General features: G+C 44.0%; 1 protein-coding gene across 1 annotated transcript in view; it reads left to right on the top strand.

Moving 5' to 3' along the window:
- scfd2 (sec1 family domain containing 2) overlaps positions 1-22562 on the top strand; it is a 278578-nt gene that overhangs the window by 118002 nt on the left and 138014 nt on the right. Inside the window, exon 5 of the mRNA XM_078217208.1 lies at positions 15679-15928. Coding sequence (XP_078073334.1) covers positions 15679-15928 — 250 coding nt within the window. The remainder of the gene's footprint in view (positions 1-15678; positions 15929-22562) is intronic.

Raw genomic sequence — 22562 nt, 5'->3', positions numbered from 1 at the left:
TGACTTGTGTCTTGTAGATGGTGAACAGACTTTGGGGAGTCAGGAGGTGAGTTGCTCACCACAAGATTCCTAGTCTCTGACCTCTTGTAACCATGGTATTTACATGGCTAGTTCTGGTCAATGGTAGCCCCTGGATGTTGATTGTGGGGATTCAGCGATAATAATGCCATTGAATGTCAAGAGGTGATTGTTAGATTCTCTCTTGATGGAGATGGTTGTTGCCTGGCACTCATTTGGCGTGAATCTTATTTGCCATTTATCAGCCCAGCCTTGATATTGTCCAGTTCTTGCTGCATGAACTGCTTCAGTCTCTGTGGAGTCACGAATAGTGTTGAACATTGTGCAGTCATCAGTGAACATCCCCACTTCTGACTTTTTAAATTTGATTTATTATTATCACATGTATTGGTATACAGTGAAAAGTATTGTTTCTTCTGTGCCATACGGACAAAGCATACAGTTCATAGCGTACATTGGGTCAGACATGCACAGTTCTGGGTTTTTCTTGTCTTCAGGCATGGAACCGGCCCTGTGCACATTCGCAGAAGAAAAGTGAAAAGGCACAAAACTGCAGAATCAGTAACCTGAAGGAGTCATTGCAGAGAAGGTACCCCAGGAAGCAGGATGAGGAGGAGGCGGTGGGGCGCAGGGAGAGAGGGAAAAGATCGCAAACCAAGAAGGTCCCAAACCAAGGAGTGGGATAGAAAGAGGTCTCAGAAAACAGCTCCAGTTAAGAGACAAGGACAGAGATTGGAAACAGTTAAGTAAAATTGAGAGAAAGGAGCAGAGTATTTAGCTCCAAATTAAAGAGAAAGAGCTGAGGGGAGCAGACTTCAAGCCAAGTGGCCTCGAGAGAAGCTATGAAAATCTGAGAACATGAGAACATAAGAAATAGGAGCAGGAGTAGGCCATCTAGCCCCTCGAGCCTGCCCCGCCATTCAATAAGATCATGGCTGATCTGATAGTGGTTTAGTTCCACTTACCCGCCCGCTCACCATAACCCTTAATTCCCTTATTGATCAGAAATCTATCTACCTGTGACTTAAACATATTTAACGAGGTAGCCTCCACTGCTTCAATGGGCAGAGAATTCCAGAGATTCACTGCCCTCTGAGAGAAGAAGTTCCTCCTCAACTCTGTCCTAAACTGACTCCCCCTTATTTTGAGGCTGTGTCCTTTAGTTCTTGTTTCCTTTCTAAGTGGAAAGAATCTCTCTGCCTCTACCCTGTCTAGCCCCTTCATTATCTTGTATGTCTCTATAAGATCTCCCCTCGGCCTTCTAAACTCCAACAAGTACAGGCCCAATCTACTCAATCTCTCCTCATAAGCTACACCCCTCATCTCCGGTATCAACCTGGTGAACCTTCTCTGTACTCCCCCCAAGGCCAATATATCCTTTCGCAAATAAGGGGACCAAAATTGCACACAGTACTCTAGTTGTGGCCTCACCAGTACCTTGTACAATTGCAGCAAGACCTCCCTGCTTTTATACTCCCTCCCCTTCGCGATAAAAGCCAACATTCCATTTGCCTTCTTGATCACGTGCTGCACCTGCAAACTGAGTTTTTGTGATTCATGCACAAGGACCCCCAGGTCCCTCTGCACAGTAGCAAGTTGTAATTTTTCACCATTTAAATAATGGTCCATTTTACTATTATTCCTTTCAAAGTGGATAACCTCACACTTGTCAATGTTATACTCCATCTGCCAGATCCTTGCCCACTCACTTAGCCTATCCAAATCTCTCTGCAGACTTTCCGCATCCTCCACGCAATTCGCTTTCCCACTCATCTTATACAACTTATACATCTTATACAGCTTATGCAGCCGAAGGTTGGTGACTCCATGCTGCTTGCTGTAAAGGCAAAGATACCCTTATGGAACTTGACACGACCGGAGATCTGGAAGTGTGCTACATCTGCATATGGCAAATTGTTTTATTTTTCCAAATTTTTAATTTGTAAAGTGATAGATGGGGTGAAGGAATAGTGAATATTTGAATCATTTTCTTGTGTTTTATTTTGAGCTTTTCAACATTTCTGTCAAATGTAATATAATTAATTTTTCTTATTTAATAAGTGTTTTGTTCTTTGTGTTAAAAATTCATTAGCAAACTCCTATGAATTTGTTCAGTAATTTTCCTCCATAGAGTCATTGAGCAATACAGCACGGAAACAGGCCCTTCTGCCCAACCGGTCCATGCCAACCACGGTGCCCTCCCAGCTAGTTCCATTTGCCCATGTTTGGCCCATTTCCCTCTAATCCTTTTCCATCCATGTACTTATCCAAATGCTTTTTAAATGTTGCTATTGAACCTGCCTCAACCACTTCTCTGGCAGCTCATTCCATAGATGCACCACTCTTTGTGTGAAGAAATTGCCCCTTTTAAACTTTTACCCTCTCACCTTAAATCTATGCCCTCTAGTTTTCAATTCCCCTACCCTGGGAAAAAGACAGTATGTTCATCCTATCTATGCCCCTCATGACTTTATACAGTGCAATAAGGTCATAGAGGTTTACAGCATGGAAACAAGCCCTTCGGCCTAACTTGTCAATGTTGCCCCTTTTTTTAACCCCTAAATTAGTCCCAATTGCCTGCGTTTGGCCCATATCCCTCTATACCCATCTTACCCATGTAACTGTCTAAAATGCATTTTAAAAGACAAAATTGTACCGCCTCAACTACTACCTCTGGCAGCTTGTTCCAGACACTCACCACCCTGTGTGTGAAAAAATTACCCCTCTGGACCATTTTGTATCTCTTACCCTCTCACCTTAATCCTATGCCCTCTAGTTTTAGACTCCCCCGCCTTTGGGAAAAGATATTGACTATCTAGCTGATCTATGCCCCTCATTATTTTATAGACTTCTATAAGATCACCCCTCAGCCTCCTATGCTCCAGAGAAAAAAATCCCAGTCTATCCAGCCTCTCCTTCTTGCTCAAACCATCAAGTCCCGGTAACATCCTAGTAATTCTTTTCTGCACTCCTTCTAGTTTAATAATATCCTTCCAATAATAGGGCGACAAGAACTGTTCACAGTATTCCAAGTGTGACCTTACCAATGTCTTGTACAACTGCAACAAGACGTCCCAACTCCTGTATTCAATGTTCTGACCAATGAAACCAAGCATTCTGAATGCCTTCTTCACCACTCTGTCCACCTGTGATTCCACTTTCAAAGGGCTATGGACCTGTACCCCGAGATCTCTTTGTTCTATAACTCTCCCCAACGCCCTACCATTAACTGAGTAAGTCCTGCCCTGGTTCGATCTACCAAAATGCATCACCTCGCATTTATCTAAATTAAACTCCATCTGCCATTCGTCAGCCCACTGGTCCAATTGATCAAGATAACCTTCACTGACCACGATGCCACCAATCTTGGTGTCATCTGTAAACTTACTAACCATGCCTACTAAATTCTCATCCAAATCATTAATATAAATGACAAATAACAGTGGACCCAGCACTGATCCCTGAGGCACACCGCTGGTCACAGGCTTCCAGTTTGAAAAACAACTCTCTACGACCACCCTCTGTCTTCTGTCATCAAGCCATTTGGTCACCCCGCATTCTCCTACGTTCCAAGGAATAAAGCCTTAGCCTGGCCAACCACTCCCTGTAACTCAGGCCCATTAGAATCCCTGCAGTGCAGAAGGAGGCCATTCGGTCCATTGAGCCTGCATTGACAAAAATCACACCCAGGCCCTATCCCCTTGGCCCCACTAGTCCTGGCAGCATCCTTGTTAATCTTCTTTACACTCTTTCCAGTTTATCAATGTCTTTCCTATAACAGGGTGACTAAAACTGTACACAATACTCCCAGTGTGGCCTCACCAACAACTTATACAACTGGAACAAAATGTCCCAACTCCTATACTCAATGCCCTGACTGATGAAGGCGTGTGCGCTAAATGCCTTCCTCACCACCCTGCCTATCTGTGACGCTGCTTTCAACGAACTATGCACTTGCACTTCTAGGTCCCTCTGTTCTTCAACACTCTCCAGGGCCCTACCATTCACTGTATAAAAGTCCTACCCTGATTTGACTTTCCAAAATGCAATACCTCACACTTATTTGTATTGAAATCCATTTAGTAATAAGTCTCACAACACCAGGTTAAGGTCCAACAGGTTTATTTGGTAGCAAAAGCCACTAGCTTTCAGAGCGCTGCTCCTTTGTCAGGTGAGTGGGAGTTCTGTTCACAAACAGGGCATATAAAGACACAAAGTCAATTTACAAAACAATGGTTGGAATGCGAGTCTTTACAGGTAATCAAGTCTTAAAGGTACAGACAATGTGAGTGGAGAGAGGGTTAAACACAGGTTAAAGAGATGTGTATTGTCTCCAGCCAGGACAGCTAGTGAGATTTTGCAAGTCCAGGCAAGTTATGGGGGTTACAGATAGTGTGACATGAACCCAATATCCCAGTTGAGGCCGTCCTCGTGTGTGCGGAACTTGGCTATCAGTCTCTGTTCAGCGACTCTGCGCTGTCGTGTGTCGTGAAGGCTGCCTTGGAGAACGCTTACCCGAATATCAGAGGCCGAATGCCCATGACCGCTCAAGTGTTCCCCAACAGGAAGAGAACACTCTTGCCTGGTGATTGTCGAGTGGTGTTCATTCATCCATTGTCGTAGCGTCTGCATGGTCTCCCGAGTGTACCATGCCTCGGGACATCCTTTCCTGCAGCGTATCAGGTAGATAACGTTGGCCAAGTTGCAAGAGTATGTACCGTGCACCTGGTGGATGGTGTTCTCACGTGAGATGATGGCATCCGTGTCGAAGATCCGGCACGTCTTGCAGAGGTTGCTGTGGCAGGGTTGTGTGGTGTCGTGGTCACTGTTTTCCTGAAGGCTGGGTAGTTTGCTGCGGACAATGGTCTGTTTGAGGTTGTGCGGTTGTTTGAAGGCAAGAAGCGGGGGTGTGGGGATGGCCTTGGCGAGATGTTCGTCTTCATCGATGACATGTTGAAGGCTCCAGAGAAGATGTCATAGCTTCTCTGCTCCAGGGAAGTACTGGACGACGAAGGGTACTCTGTCCGCCATGTCCCGTGTTTGTCTTCTGAGGAGGTCGGTGCGGTTTTTCGCTGTGGTGCAGCGGAACTGTCGATCGATGAGTCGAGCACCATGTCCTGTTCTTATGAGGGCATCTTTCAGCATCTGGAGGTGTCTGTTGCGATCTTCCTCATCTGAGCAGATCCTGTGTATCCAGAGGGCTTGTCCGTAGGGGATGGCTTCTTTAATGTGTTTAGGGTGGAAGCTGGAGAAGTGGAGCATCGTGAGGTTATCCATGGGCTTTTGCCAGTTGCCAGTCCATTCGGCCCACTTCTCTAACTGATCAAGGTCCCCCTGTAATTTTTGATAACCTTCTTCGCTATCAACGATACCTCCTAATTTAGTACCATGCCTTGTACATTAACATTCAAATCATTTACATAAATAACAAATAACAAGGATCCCAGCACCGACCCCTGAGGCACACCACTAGTCACAGGCCTCCAGTCTCAGAAACAACCTTCGACTGTCATCCTCTGCTTCTTACCGTCGAGCCAATTTTGAATCCAATTTGCTAGCTCTCCCTGGATCCTATGCGACATAACCTTCCAGACTAGCCTGCCATGCGGGACTTTGCCAAAGGCCTTGCTAAAGTCCATATAAACAACATTTATTGCCCTACCCTCATCTAACCTCTTGGTTACCTCTTCGAAAAACTCTAAAAGATTCATCGGATATGACTGCCCACACACAAAGCAGTGCTGACTATCCCTAATGAGACCTCCACTGTTTCAAAAGAAAAAGTTAGGACCTATCAAGCCAGGTTTCACTCTGGGGATCTGATTTGTCCAGTATTAACATAGCTGGGATTGTAACAATATTGTAATTTCCATAAAATATCCATGAGGATGTGACTGACTTTTCCATCCTTTTAATTTTATATAATTTAATATTATGAAGAGGGATGTAAAATTGAAAAATTTCATTTAGGAAAATCAAAATATTGGCAGAAATGGAAATTCATCATAAATATCATTCATGGTTCAGTTGGTAGCATGCTTGCGGCCAAGCCAGAAGGTTGCTAGTTCAAGCTCTATCCAAGAAACTTACATAAAGTGTAGGCTGTCACTCCAATGCACTGCTGAGGGAGTGCTATGCTAATGGAGGTGCCGTCTTTTGGATAAGATGTTAAACTGACACCCCGCAGTCGTCTTCAGATGGATAGGTGTGTGCGCGCGTGCGTGTCCGTGTGTTCCCCTCTCTACAAAGCAACCATTTCATTGCAGCGCTATCAACAGTTTCTTCTCAACAGATTTGTATTCAACACCACACAACATGTCAATAACATTGAGTGTGGCAGTGATTACACAGCTATTTTGTATGTCACCCTTTGACTCTTGCATTGACATTTATAAATTGAAGGTTTCTGAATTTCCCACACAATCATAATCGCATTTCTAAGCAAGAACAGTACTGATTTACAAAAACAGCTTCAAGCAAATTGATGACTGTTGGTGGTCTGTAAAGTTGCCATTGGGTGGGATCAGGTTGAAATTTTAATCTGCCAGACCCCCATCAGAAAACAATTGGACAAACTGAGGCCAAAACTCCATGAATTTTGGCTAGTGCAGCGTTGTGGTTATGGTGCCAGGAATTCAGAATTTTAGTCCCATTGTGACAATTTTTTGAAATTGCAATTCAATAAATGTGGTAATTTGTGACCTGGCATCAAAAAAATGACCATGAAAGATGCCAGTTGTACCAGCCTAACTGGTTCACTTAATGTCCTTTGAGGAAGTGAATCTTTCAACCCCTCCTGGGTCTGGACAATATGTGACTTCTGTTTCACATTTTATAGCTGATCCTCAATATCTCCTGAAATGGCCAAGCAAGTTGTTTGAATAGAAACACAGTCACTAAAAGACAGAAATAAGCTCACATTTTCCAGCATTGTCTGCATCCTGAGAACAAAAAAAAGAAAAATAATAACTGCATCACAACTGCAGGTTCCCCACATTTTATTGACATGCTTGTTTAATAGCTGTTTTCCTTAGAAGGAATGTTTTGAATGTAAAGCCACCTTTACTGGCGTTATTTAATTGCAGCTGATTAACAACTTGCATTTTCATCAATTTTATTAGTATATATTTCTCTTTCATAGGTTTAAACAAATGAAAAATCTGGTTCTTGTTACACCAACTAGCTGAGCAAAAACTAAATGTAGTTATTAATAATATTCCACTGGGGAGTTTAGCTTGCATAGCTGTAGTTCATCATATATTGTGACCAGCATATGACTAGTATATTTAAAATCTCGTGCAAGTTCCTGTCAGATGTAGCTTCACAAGCTAGGAGTATAGCTGGTGAAAGAAAATAACATACTCTCCTTCGCTGCGCAAAACAGCTTTATGTTTTTTATGAGCGTAACTAATGCTTATTTTTAAAACACTGGGTCATGCTAAATAGCTTGTTTCCTCACTTGGCGCCAACTTAGCAAAATGAAGTTTTATAGTGCATTTGAACAGCCTGGAACTGACCTGCTTTTATTTTTTATTGAATCCCCTGATGTTAGACAAATGAGACCATTCTAAGGCTTCTTCAGCCAACAGGAAGTAGGACTCGGGGAACGCTGCATTTTCTCTTTACCTGTAGCGTGAGAGAAAAGCTCTGTCCTTGTAGTTCTGAGCAGCTGATTAATTGTGAATCAGTAATGGCATGTTAAAACAGGAACATTTAAATCAATTATTGTTTACTTGTTAATGACACATTTACTATTGTCCAGCCTGGATTCCCACCATCCCAGGATAATATCTTAAGTAACAAATTCTGCATGCCTATCTCAAGTTGGCATCTTGTTCCAGAAAGGCAGGCTTCATAATAAAAGTGACTGTAGGGTTGGCAGTAAGTTGGAACTCAACCCCATGCTGCCTTTTTATAGCGCAGGATTTGAATTTAGAAACTGCTGTAGGGAAATACTAGATTTAAAATCCTTTCTCAGGCTCAGCATATTAATAGTCACTGTTTTGATGATGCTGAGGGAACATTTGTTCAGACACTGGCAGATTCCCTGTAATTTAGGCAATGTTTTTTTTTGTTCCCTGCACAATTAGTCACATAAATGGAACTTTTTGCTGACTTTCAACTATTTCCATCAAAATCTCTTGCACTAGTTTTCAGAGCTTTCCACACTACTTTAGAGAAAAGGATGATGAGGAAAAATGACATGATAGAAATGTTAAGCACCTTGCTTTGTGCTTAATAGGTTGCAACTAAATTTGTTGGAACTATCAGCCTAATCTCATGGCATTTTCAGGAACTGAAAGTAAACCATAATGAGGCCAAAAAAAGACAAACCCTACTGTATTGTAGGCACAATTCAGTTTCAGTCATGCATGGCAGTAAATTTCTGATTATTTCTTGACCTGCTAGAAATCCATTCTCATTTACATGATGTACATCTCCCCTAATCCTGCTTGAGTTTCAAATATGCAAAATTGCCAAACTGAACTTTTGCACCAATACTGCAGAAGTTTTTAGGTAATCCCTAAGTAACGATCTAACTGCATCTATTGTTAATGTGAAAGAATATCTTTCCCCACTCTCTTTTGCATCTTTCATTAGCTTCAAATGATAGCATTGGATAATATAAGCCCTTTCATTTTATGAATATGTTTCCCCTGATTAGCAATGTCAGTGTTAAAATTAAATTTTAGAAATAAAAAGTAAGGAAATAATTGGGCTGCTTTTAAAAATAATTATTCATGGGATGTGGGTATCATTGGCTGGACCAGCATTTATTTCCCCACCCTAATTGCCCTTGAGAAGGTGATGGTGAGCTGACTTGTTGAAATGCTGTAATCTGTGCAGTGTAGGTACACCTGTTAGGGAGGGAGTTGCAGGATTTTGGCCCAGCAACAGTGAAGGAACAGCAGTATATTTCCAAGTGGTGGTGTTCCCAGGTATCTGCTAGAGGGGCACCTGCGGGTGATGGTACCTCCATGATTGAATGTCTGTGCATGTGGTGCCAATCAAGCGGGCTGTTTTGCCTTGGATAGCGTCAAGCTGCTTTAGTGTTGTTGGAGCTGCACACATCCAGGAAAGTAGAGACTATTCCATCACATAAGACTAGGAGCAGAAGTAGGCCATTTGATCCATCGAGTCTGCTCCAATTAGATCATGACTGATCTAATATGATAATCCTCAATTCCACTTTCCCACCTTCCTGACTTTTTGCCTTGTTGACAGTGGACAGGCTTTAGGGAGTTAGGTGAGTTACTCACCACAAGATTCCTAGCCTTTGACCTGCTCTTTTAGCCACGGTATTTGTATGGCTAGTCCAGTTCCATTTCTAGTCAATGGTAACCCTCTGGATGTTGATAGTGGAGCATTCAGTGATGGTGATACCATTGAATGTCAAGGGGTGATGGTTAGATTCTCTCTTGTTGGAGATGGTCATAGCCTGGCATTTATGTGCGTGAATTATACTTGCCACTTGTCATCCCAAGCTTGGATATTATCCAGGTTTGCTGTAGAACATAGAACAGTACAGCACAGAACAGGCCCTTCGGCCCACGATGTTGTGCCGAGCTTTATCTGAAACCAAGAACAAGCTATCCCACTCCCTATCATCCTGGTGTGCTCCATGTGCCTATCCAATAACCGCCTAAATGTTCCTAAAGTGTCTGACTCCACTATCACTGCAGGCAGTCCATTCCACACCCCAACCACTCTCTGCGTAAAGAACCTACCTCTGATATCCTTCCTGTATCTCCCACCACGAACCCTATAGTTATGTCCCCTTGTAGTAGCTCCATCCACCCGAGGAAATAGTCTTTGAACGTTCACTCTATCTATCCCCTTCATCATTTTATAAACCTCTAATAAGTCTCCCCTCAGCCTCCTCCGCTCCAGAGAGAACAGCCCTAGCTCCCTCAACCTTTCCTCATAAGACCTACCCTCCAAACCAGGCAGCATCCTGGTAAATCTCCTCTGCACTCTTTCCAGCGCTTCCACATCCTTCTTATAGTGAGGTGACCAGAACTACACACAATATTCCAAATGTGGTCTCACCAAGGTCCTGTACAGTTGCAGCATAACCCCACGGCTCTTAAACTCCAACCCCCTGTTAATAAAAGCTAACACACTATAGGCCTTCTTCACAGCTCTATCCACTTGAGTGGCAACCTTTAGAGATCTGTGGATATGGACCCCAAGATTTCTCTGTTCCTCCACAGTCTTCAGAACCCTACCGTTGACCCTGTAATCCACATTTAAATTTGTCCTACCAAAATGAATCACTTCACATTTATCAGGGTTAAACTCCATCTGCCATTTTCCAGCCCAGCTTTGCATCCTATCTATGGCTCTTTGCAGCCTACAACCGCCCTCCACCTCATCCACTACTCCACCAATCTTGGTGTCATCAGCAAATTTACTGATCCACCCTTCAGCCCCCTCCTCTAAGTCATTAATAAAAATCACAAAGAGCAGACGACCAAGCACTGATCCCTGTGGCACTCCGCTAGCAACCTGCCTCCAGTCCGAAAATTTTCCATCCACCACCACCCTCTGTCTTCGATCAGATAGCCAGTTACCTATCCAATCTGTCAACTTTCCCTCCATCCCACACCACCTTACTTTCATCATAAGCCGACCATGGGGGACCTTATCAAACGCCTTACTAAAATCCATGTATATGACATCAACTGCTCTACCTTCATCAACACATTTAGTTACCTCCTCAAAAAATTCTATCAAATTTGTGAGGCATGACTTGCCCTTCACGAATCCGTGCTGACTATCCTGGATTAATCCGCATCTTTCTAAATGGTCGTAAATCCCATCCCTAAGGACCTTTTCCATCAACTTACCAACCACCGAAGTAAGACTAACCGGCCTATAATTACCAGGGTCATTTCTATTTCCTTTCTTAAACAGAGGAACAACATTCGCCACTCTCCAGTCCTCTGGCACCATCCCCGTGGACAGTGAGGACCCAAAGATCAAAGCCAAAGGCTCTGCAATCTCATCCCTTGCCTCCCAAAGAATCCTAGGATATATTTCATCAGGCCCAAGGGACTTATCGACCTTCAGTTTATTCAAAACTGCTAGTACATCCTCCCTCCGAACATCTACTTCCTCCAGCCTATTAGCCTGTAACACCTTCTCTTCCTCAAAAACATGGCCCCTCTGCTTGGTGAACACTGAAGAAAAGTATTCATTCATCTATCTCTACTGACTCCATACACAAGTTCACACTACTGTCCTTGACCGGCCCTAACCTCACCCTGGTCATTCTTTTATTCCTCACATAAGAGTAAAAAGCCTTGGGGTTTTCCTTGATCCGACCCGCCAAGGATTTCTCATGCCCCCACCTCAGCCCCTTTTTCAGCTCATTCCTTGCTAACTTGTAACCCTCAATCAAGCCATCTGAACCTTGTTTCCTCATCCCGACATAAGCTTCCCTCTTCCTTTTCACAAGACATTCCACCTCTTTTGTGAACCATGGTTCCCTCACTCGGCCATTTCCTCCCTGCCTGACAGGGACCTACCTATCAAGGACACACAGTATTTGTTCCTTGAAAAAGTTCCACTTTTCATTAGTGCCTTTCCCTGACAGTTTCTGTTCCCATCTTAATTCTTGCCTAATCACATCATAATTACCTCTCCCCCAATTATAAACCTTGCCCTGCCGTACGGCCCTATCCCTCTCCATTGCAATAACAAAAGACACTGAATTGTGGTCACTATCTCCAAAGTGCTCTCCCACAACCAAATCTAGCACTTGGCCCAGTTCATTTCCCAGTACCAAATCCAATGTGGCCCCACCTCTTTTCGGCCTATCCACATATTGTGTCAGGAAACCCTCCTGCACACACTGCACAAAAACTGCCCCATCCGAACAATTTGGCCTACAAAGGTTCCAATCAATATTTGGAAAGTTAAAGTCCTGACAACTACCCTGTGACCCCCACACCATTGCTGTATTTGGAATTTGACTGATTCAGTATCTGAAGAGTCATGAATGATACTGAGCATTGTGCAGTCGTCAGCGAACATCCCGACTTCTAACCTTATGATGAAAGGAAGGTCATTGATGAAGCAACTGAAGATGGTTGGGCTGAGGACCACTACCCTGAGGAACTCCTGCAATGTTGCCCCACTGCATGAAATGCATTCAGCCATGTTTTCCTGCATCATATACTCCATTATGGTGGCTTTATCAGATTTAATATTCAAGCTTGAAATCCTTTGTCCACTGGGAAGTATCATAACCTTAAGTTCATTTCTGATATAACTATGATCAGTGAAAGCAAAACTATAATTTCCCTTCAAAAATGATGCTGAGAGAGAAACTGGGCTTGAAAGGATTCTAATGCACTGAGAAGGTTAATTCCTTATGTACTGTACAAATAATGACACATTCTGATGATTGATGTAGAGTGTGTGAAAGGAATATGTCCTTTTTATTTCAATTTATTTAATCTTCTTGTTTCAACATGAAAATCATAACAGTCCTTAAGAGATTTGTTTATTTATGGAAATACTTGCTTACCAGGAAAACAAACTATTGAACAAGCATTTTCACTAAAAATATGCCACACACTTCCTGTCTACAATCATTGCCATAGTTTTGAATCATATTTTTAATGTGAAAATTAGTACTGAAGTTGCCTGTGCCAACAATTGACTTGTAAACATAACTGACATTATGTTACATTACAATGCTAACTTCTGTCTTCCAGTTCAGCATCAGAGTAGTTTCGTCTCCTGGAATAGATTTGAATGTCCAAAGGGATTGGAGAAGAATTTTCCATTTTTTTTCTCTAATTGTCCTTTTTTTAAAATCTTTTTTTTTGCCACTTGGGCTTCCTCCTGTCATTTGCATCCCACAATTCCCAATTTTAGCATTTCCTGGAAGTGCATTAGCCTGCCACAGTTTCACCTGTTCTGTTTGCTTTTCCTGGCGATATGTAAAGATGGAAGCATTGAAAACATTGCAACTCTGCCAGGACCTTTGGCCTGATGTGCCCCAAACTCCATTGTGATCCCCATGAACACCCCTCTTTTCCCAATGTCCAACCTCTACCCTTCCGACCGCACTTCCCTTGGGAATTTCCTGCAGAAACCTTTCAGCACCACTGAATTTCAAGAGCAGAATTTATTTTTTGGTTAAGTACCCAATACTCATTATGCTTTACAATGTATAGTAATAACACTCTAATGTAACTCATTGAAAGCCTTGTTTGTAACTGAGGCACTTTGGTATTTTTTCTACTTTAATGGCCCACAAACGTGTAATTATATTTGGTGCTTGAAAAGTAAACCGCAATCTCCCACACTCAGCCTCCCTCTCTCACGCCCACCCCTCCCCCTCTCTCACGCCCGCCCCTCCCTCTCTCTCACGCCCGCCCCTCCCCCTCTCTCACGCCCGCCCCTCCCTCTCTCTCACGCCCGCCCCTCCCCCTCTCTCACGCCCGCCCCTCCCCTCTCTCACGCCCGCCCCTCCCCCTCTCTCACGCCCGCCCCTCCCCCTCTCTCATGCCCGCCCCTCCCCCTCTCTCATGCCCGCCCCTCCCCCTCTCGCACGCCCGCCCCTCCCCCTCTCGCACGCCCGCCCCTCCCCCTCTCTCACGCCCGCCCCTCCCCCTCTCTCACGCCCGCCCCTCCCCCTCTCTCACGCCCGCCCCTCCCCCTCTCTCACGCCCGCCCCTCCCCCTCTCTCACGCACGCCCCCCCCTCTCACGCCCGCCCCTCCCCCTCTCTCACGCCCGCCCCTCCCCCTCTCTCACGCCCGCCCCTCCCCCTCTCTCACGCCCGCCCCTCCCCCTCTCTCACGCCCGCCCCTCCCCCTCTCTCACGCCCGCCCCTCCCCCTCTCTCACGCCCACCCCTCCCCCTCTCTCATGCCCGCCCCTCCCCCTCTCTCACGCCCGCCCCTCCCCCTCTCTCACGCCCGCCCCTCCCCCTCTCTCACGCCCGCCCCTCCCCCTCTCTCACGCCCGCCCCTCCCCCTCTCTCACGCCCGCCCCTCCCCCTCTCTCACGCCCGCCCCTCCCCCTCTCTCACGCCCGCCCCACCCCCTCTCTCACGCCCGCCCCTCCCCCTCTCTCTCACGCCCGCCCCTCCCCCTCTCTCACGCCCGCCCCTCCCCCTCTCTCACGCCCGCCCCTCCCCCTCTCTCACGCCCGCCCCTCCCCTTCTCTCACGCCCGCCCCTCCCCTTCTCTCACGCCTGCCCCTCCCCCTCTCTCACGCCCGCCCCTCCCCCTCTCACGCCCGCCCCTCCCCCTCTCTCACGCCCGCCCCTCCCCCTTTCTCACGCCCGCCCCTCCCCCTCTCTCACGCCCGCCCCTCCCCCTCTCTCACGCCCGCCCCCCCCTCTCTCACGCCCGCCCCTCCCCCTCTCTCACGCCCGCCCCTCCCCCTCTCTCACGCCCGCCCCTCCCCCTCTCTCACGCCCGCCCCTCCCCCTCTCTCACGCCCGCCCCTCCCCCTCTCTCACGCCCGCCCCTCCCCCTCTCTCACGCCCGCCCCTCCCCCTCTCTCACGCCCGCCCCTCCCCCTCTCTCACGCCCGCCCCTCCCCCTCTCTCACGCCCGCCCCTCCCCCTCTCTCACGCCCGCCCCTCCCCCTCTCTCACGCCCGCCCCTCCCCCTCTCTCACGCCCGCCCCTCCCCCTCTCTCACGCCCGCCCCTCCCCCTCTCTCACGCCCGCCCCGCCCTCTCTCACGCCCGCCCTCTCTCACGCCCGCCCCGCCCTCTCTCACGCCCGCCCCGCCCTCTCTCACGCCCGCCCCGCCCTCTCTCACGCCCGCCCCGCCCACTCTCACGCCCGCCCCGCCCTCTCTCACGCCCGCCCCGCCCTCTCTCACGCCCGCCCCGCCCTCTCCTCTCGGGCCCGCCCCTCCCCCCCTCCTCTCGGGCCCGCCCCACCCCTCCCCCCCTCTCAGGCTAGGCCCGCCCCTCCCCCCCTCTCAGGCCAGGCCCGCCCCTCCCTCTGGACAGCTGAAACAATGCTCATGAATTATACAGTATTGTAACTCAGTATTTAATGTTTTGTTTTGTGCTGTAGTTTTTCTATGTTTCTATGGCCTAAAAGGTAGGGATATGTTTGGCACAACTTGTGGGGCCGAAGGGCCTGTTTTGTGCTGTAGTTTTTCTATGTTTCTATGTATCTTAGAATGTTGGTTTAGTATTTAGTTGGTAAATGTGGTCATCAACAGTTATAGTACAGTTGCTTGTAAAATGTCCTAAAGTTTATTTATTCGTCTCAAGTAAGGCTTATATCAATACGGCAATGCCGTTATTGTGAAACTCCCCTAGTCGCCACACTCCGGCGCCTGTTCGGATTAATGCACCCAACTGGCTATTGAAACAAACCCAACCCCCTATCTGTAACTTATAGGAAACCTTGTCCGTTTTACAAAATATCTTTGATGTCATTCCATTTCATTTTATCTGAAATATGTACTTCATTTTGCTTCACAACTATTTTCCAAATGTTTATTATTGTTAATATGGAGTGGCATTGGTTTAAACTTTGAAATGTGTGAAAGGTGTTTGAAGTATTATGCATGGGAACTATTTGCAGAAGAAATTTAATTCCAACTTGAAAAATACTTGAATTGAGTTACTATATTTTCTGCACAAAAATTGAAAACATCTCTATTTGTTTTCAGACTCTTGGAGATTGTGATTTGTCTCGAGTTTTAACCCAACTTCTGCCTATGATCAAGTCCCATGGGGAGAGAGACTATCTTGATTACACCCCTGAAGAAATTCTTGTATTATTGGTTTACATCTACTCTGTGGTTGGAGAGCTCAAGTTGGACAGCGTGGTGGATAAAGCTGAACGTGAGGTCAAGAAAGCTTTGCTGCAGGCATTGTGTGATGAGCCCAACTTTTCTGAACGACTTCAGGAAATAACAGGTGCGTTTGAACTTCATTGTATGTGGTCTGGACCAATGCTTAACGCGTTATTATACTGAAATCCCACCTCGCACGCCCCAATTTGATTGATTATACACTTCGCTTTCCCTCGGGGATCTCAGTGATTAAAAATATTTTTATGATGATGTGAAAATCATTTGGGACTTGGATGGCAGAGGAGGGGAGGTCAAACATTCTCTCCTCGTAGCTTAAAGTTATCTTTCAAGATTTAGTACCATTCTTTCAAGAAGGATACCATGGACAAAGGAAAAGGAGCAGAGGTAACTGGGAAGCAGAAAATGAATATATGTGTATGTTTAAGATTGTCACATATTGAATGTGATGACCCAAGGCTTGCAAAGCTAAAGGATGTACTTTATGTTTGAATTATGAACATGTCAAGGTAACTAAAGTGTTTTAAATTTAGATCACTCCTTTACTTTGTGTAATACAATCTATGCACATTTATGAACTCTGAAAAGGGCAACTTCATAGGGATTACCTCAAAGGCCTTGATGCTCCTTTATCTTTCCAGGGCAGGAGGCACTGCCTGGGCAATGTCCCGTGTTTCCCAATTCTTGCCAGATTCTGAGTCCACATCACCATTCTCACTGGCGGCTAACATGGATGCAAAACTACTCCTTCTATTTCTGTTCCGGGAGTAACAGAAACTTGAAGATTACAGTGTATCTTTATCCACCATTACAATGAGGTTTTTCATGTACTTATGTAGAATTATTACCTGATAATTCATCAAACTAGCCTGGATGTTTCTTCCACATTATTTTTATTGCCATACTGAGATTTTTCGCGAATAAAACAGGGAGAGTAGATTCTTGAAGAGGGTGAAAAGTTTGGAGAAGTGATCAAAAGGGTAAGGGATGAGTTTTGGGAAGAGAAACTCCTTCCAGACTGAAGGAGCATAATTGCTGCAAGTTTTCAAATCTTTCAAAAAAAAGTAAAAAATGTCAAAAACCCTTTTTGTTCTAAAGGAGAATTTTAAGATCTATTACTAACAGATATAAAGGAGAAATATATTCTGCCGAAATTGCCCTATAACCCTCAGAGTCATCATGGAAGATCTCTGTATATGTTTATTCGTGTGTGTCAGTTACCTTGTAGAGCAGCTGGTTTGAAGAATGTCTTTATTACAGTCCTCCTTGTAGTGATGTGAAGAATAAACGCAATGAATTGTGCGAGCAATACTCCGCATTCAGGAAATCACTGATATTGCAAAGTTTAAAGTTTATTTATTAGTGTCACAAGTAGGTTTACATTAACACTGTTGCTGTGAAAATTCCCTAGTCGCCATACTCCAGTGCCTGTTCGGGTACACTGAGGAGAGTTTAGCACGGCCAATGCACCTAACCAGCACATCTTTCAGACTATGGGAGAAAACCGGAGCACCAGGGGGAGAATGTGTAGACTCTGCACAGACAGTGACCTAAGCCGGGAATCGAACCCGGGTCCCTGGAGTAGTAAGGCAGCAGTGCTAACCACTGTGCCAGCCCGCTAACATGAGCAGGAGATCTGCACAATATGTTTGCTCAAGTGTGTCTTTAATCATTTATTTAAAAATGTGAAATCTGGTGGAATTGTTGACACCAGTAGGTAATCGGAGATCCCTTCCAAAATAGCATTTACTAGCAAATAAAAATTAAAAGTAACACTGATCCTTTTTAAGATTTTGAAAATACTGCAGTCTCTGAGATATAGATTAATATTAGCAATATTATTCATAATTTTTAGTATGGTATAGGTAATTTCAGCCACTGTTATGTTACAAATCAAACAGTACAACAGAACATGATTTACATTTTACTGTGCTTGTGTCTTTTCATTGTGGGAATAAGCTGACAATCCTGCCAGGTTTCCTCTTAACAGCAGGTTTCTTTCCTTCCTAAAGCTACTTTTTCACGAAAAACAACTCTATTAGAGCAAAGATTTCCCCATCAGATAACAACCTTTTGTCTACTTGTTACCAAATGGGAACCTTTCAGTATTAGCTACATGTTGCTTCACATCCTGGTGTTACTGTACCAACCCTCAGGGCCCATTCTTTGTTGAAGATAGTTTATTGAGTTGTTCATCTTTTAAACCTATTTTACTATGCAGTAATTCGAGCACACGAACAACGTTGAACAATGAACATTAAGGGCTTAGCTACTATGCAGAAATCACAACTCTTGATACAGGAGTATGATCCTGTACTTTCTGTATAGAAGAGTGAAGTGCACATTTTCTGAATTAGATCTATAAGCTGTTAGCAAATATTAATTTTAATTTTATTCCCTTCAGAACAAAAAAAGCTTTTACTCAGGTTGTTCATCTCTGAGGATACTGTTGCAAGTAGCATGGAAGAAAAACTTGAGCATTATAATACTGTTTTTATTGAGTAAATTCTTTGAATTTACATATTAGTAGGAAGGTTGAAAAGTGGCAATATATAGATTACAATTCCAAAGGGAGTGTGGGAGCAGGAGCAGAGGGGGAATATGTGCATAAATTGTTGAAAGTATCAGGTCAGGTTGATGAAACATTTTTTTAAAAACTTACAAAATCTTGGACTTTATGAATAGAGGCATAGAGTACAAAAGTCGGGCAGTCATGCTGAACCAGTATTAAATACTGGCCTCAACAGAAACATCATGTTCAGTTCTGGATACCACATTTTGAAAAGGATGTGAATACTTTAGAAAAGATTTATGAGAATGGTTCCAGGGATGAAGGACTTCAGTTCCATGGATAGATTGGAGAAGTTGAGACTGTTCTACTTGGAGAAGGTTGGGAAGTGTTCAAAACAATGAAGGGTCTGAACAGAGTAATTGGGATAAACTATTCCCATTGGCAGAAGAGTTTAGAACAGAGGGAATTTAAGGTGAATGGCAAACAAATCAAAGGCGACGAGAGTAAAAACCTTTTTACGCAGTGAGTGGTTAGGATCTGGAATGCAATGCCTGAGAGTGGAGTCAGATTCAGTTGTGGCTTTCAGAAGGGAATTCGATAGCTACCTGAAGAAAACAAATTTGCAGGGCTATAGGGAAATAGGCAGGGGATGGGGGCTAGGTGAGTTGATCTTCCAGAGGGCTGGCACGGACATCTTCCTCCTCTATGTTTTAACCATTTTAACTATACAAACATATGAATTAGGACAAGGAATGATTCCAGGGATTTGGCCTCTCAAGCCTGCGCTGCCATTCAATGAGATCATGGCTGATCTGATTGTGGTCTTAACTTCACTCTCCCACCTACCCCCAATAACCTTAGATTCCTGACCAACAAGGAAGTCAGTCTATCTGTTTAAAAATATTCAATGGCCCTGCTTCCACCACTCTCTGGGGAAGATTCGCTCGATCTGAAGAAAAAAAAATTCTCATCCGTCTTGAATAAGATACCCTTTATTTTTAAGCTGTGTCACCCTAATTCTAGTCTCTCCCATAAAGCGAATCATCCTTTCAGCATCTAACCTGTCCAGACCCCTCAGGATTATATATGTTTCTTTAAAGTCACTTCTTATTCTAAACTCACAATGGATACAGGCACAACCTCACCAATCTTTCCTTGTAAGATAACAACCGACCTCATCCCAGGTATCAGTCAAGTGAATTTTCTCTGAATTGCTTCAAACTCATTTATATCCTTTCTTAAATAAGGAGACCAAAATTTTACACTGCTCCAGATGTGGTCACACCAACTGGAGCAAAACATCCCTATTTTATATTCCATTCCACTTGCAATAAATGGCAACATTCCATTTTCCTTCCTAATCACTTGCTGAACTTGCGTACCAACTTTTTCTGCTTCATATATCAGGACACCCAGAAATCTCTGCACCTCAGAGTTCTGCAATCTTTCTCCATTTAAATAATATGCTGCTTTTCTATTCTTCCTGCCAAAGTGGACAAGTTCATGTTTTCACATGTTATACTCCATTGATGCTATCAGCTATAATAAATATTAGAAATGGGACAGAAAGTTTTTTGCGTAACAGTCAAGAATCATCTAATTGGATAATGAAGAATGTTCGTTTACCATTCGGCAAAGGAATGTAGTGGAACATGATGATGGCATTCTGGGAGCGTGGGGAAGGTGGACTGAGGTGGAAAATCATGTGATGAAACTTCCAGGAGTATCTTAATCACAATTAGCACCTTGAGGTTTACATTGTGGATAGTAGTGTTTTACTTTTCAGAAAGAAAGAAAAATGCATTTATATAGTGTCTTTCACGACATTTGAAATTCCAAAGGGCTTCACAGCTGCGTTTATTGCATGATATAGTTTTCAATGCAGCTCTGTCAAAAATTGACAGAGGGTTTTTCACCTAGGCGAGCCAACTAAATCAGACTTCTAATCCTTGTGCAAAGATTTACTGACTCGCCATATTGTTAACTTGACATAGTCAATAGATTAGCACCTGAAACCACTTAAAATTCTATTTAAGAGGCCAAACTGGCTCAGTCTACCCATCTTAGCTAAATGTCTGAGCAGAGTAATTTAAATTTATTGCACTTGACTTTCAGATATTGAAAGCAGATATTATGTCACAGTGAGCATTTGAGGCAGCTGGATTGTAAAGCATATGAAATAGGAACAGTAGTAGGCCATTTAGCCCCTCAAGTATGTTCTGCCATTCAACCCGATCATGGCTGACCTTCAACCTCTGTGCCATTTTTCCACACTATCCCCACGTCCTTTCACATCTTTAATATTTAGAAATCTGGCATTCTATGCCTCGAATACACTCAATGACTGACCCTCTGCAGCTGTGTGGGGTAGAGAATTCAAATTGGATTTGGAGCCATTCTGGAACTAACAAACACAATGAAACATGTTGCTGAGTCAGTATAAAATTAGTGCAGCTAGAAGCATTTGTTTTTCCCCCCATTACCAATCTGAAGTTACAGCCCATATTAAAATGAAGAAAACTGACCTGGGTTAATTTCATCTGTGGCTTCAACAGGGCTGCCACGTGGCAGAGACCTGTTCAGAGCTCAACCGACATTAAAATGAATAATCTTTTAGTATAATTGAAAAATGATATTGAATAAATGATACTTCTGCAAGCTCTCACATTCCTGATTACATACTGTTGCCCATTTAAAATAACAGATGAAACCAGTACTCACAACCTAAAAAAAGGTTAATCCTTTAAACCAATTAAATTCCAATTGACAGAACAAGAGGGCACAGATTTAAGGTGATTTACAAAAGAAGCAAATGTGATGCGAGAAAAAACTTTCACACAGCGAGAGGGCAAGGTCTGAAATGCACTGCCTCGAAGTGTGGGAGAGGCAGGTTTACTTGAGGCATTCAAGAGGGCATCAGATGATTACTGGTTGAATAGCTGTGTTTGTTTGCTTTGATGAAAGTCGACCAGAAATGCCCGCTGGGTATGTCATTTGGCCAGTAAAAGTTTCTATCAGGTAACTACGGCCTTACATCATTAGAAATATCTCTTAAAAAAGCAGATATATTTAAGTTTTGTCTTTATTTTTGGAAGCTGACCTAGAGAGAGTACCTTGCATTAAAGTTTATAGCTTCTCTCCCCACCTTGAAGGATATAGAGGAGCACTCCCTTTTCCTGATCCAGAACCAGTGCTAACACAATCACTTATCTGGGGAGCTGGCAGCTCCCATTATGTTTCACTGCCAAATCAAACTCTCAGTTATACATTAGTAGCATCCCTAAAGTTTGTGAATTTAGAAGAAAAATGTCTGGGTGTCCTTTTAGATATGGAAGAATCTTTTGGGACAAAAGAAATTTGAAGCATTAGAAAATTCCATCATTTGTGCAATCTCCCTGCGAGAGCAATCCAAAATGACATCCCAAACTGTTGTTTCTTCATATAGCCCTGTATCTTCCACTGCTTTTACCTATTTATCAATTGTTCCATTAAAAGGTGCAGTGGACTCTGTACTTCAGCCACCCCATGGCGCATAAAGCATTTTCTTCTAGCCTCTCGAGCCTCTTTCTTCGTGGCAATTTTAGATTGGTGACTCCCCAATCAGAAGAAATCTTCTTCCCCTATTCTCCCCAACAAAATCCATTATAATTTATAATAAAACTAAGTCTCCAATTGCCTCCAAAAGTCTCCTTAGTTCCAGTGGAAATACTATAATACTATACATACTATCTGTGGAACTCTGCTGCAGAAGGCTGTGGAGGCCAGGTCATTGAGTGTCTTTAAGACAGAGATAGATAGGTTCTTGATTAATAAAGGAATCAGGGGTTATGGGGAAAAGGCAGGAGAACAGGGATGAGAAAAAATATCAGCCTTGATTGAATGGCAGAGCAGACTCGATGGGCCGAGTGGCCTAATTCTGCTCCTATGTCTTATGGTCTTATAAGCCTTATGACTGTAGCTATAGTTTTCCCTCCTGAAGATTCCATGATATATTCTCTCCATACTTTTTGTGAATTCAAGTACAGATTGGGACCTGATACCCAAGTTGGACTGCCACTTTTGGGTCAATTTGCACCTGAAAGCACTTCACACTATCATGAACATCGTAGTCCAGCTGCAGCCTATGCAGGAAACAAATAACAAAGCTAATTGTATCTGTGGGTGTTGGATGATCCCATTTTATTAGTGCTGGAATACAAATGGGAGTTGCTGTGTAATTCCTAATGGA

Source organism: Mustelus asterias, chromosome 1, assembly GCF_964213995.1.
Source record: "Mustelus asterias chromosome 1, sMusAst1.hap1.1, whole genome shotgun sequence".
NCBI lineage: Eukaryota > Metazoa > Chordata > Chondrichthyes > Carcharhiniformes > Triakidae > Mustelus > Mustelus asterias.
The sequence above is the reverse complement of the archived record's forward strand: the minus strand, read 5'-3'. Positions and strand labels throughout refer to the sequence as shown.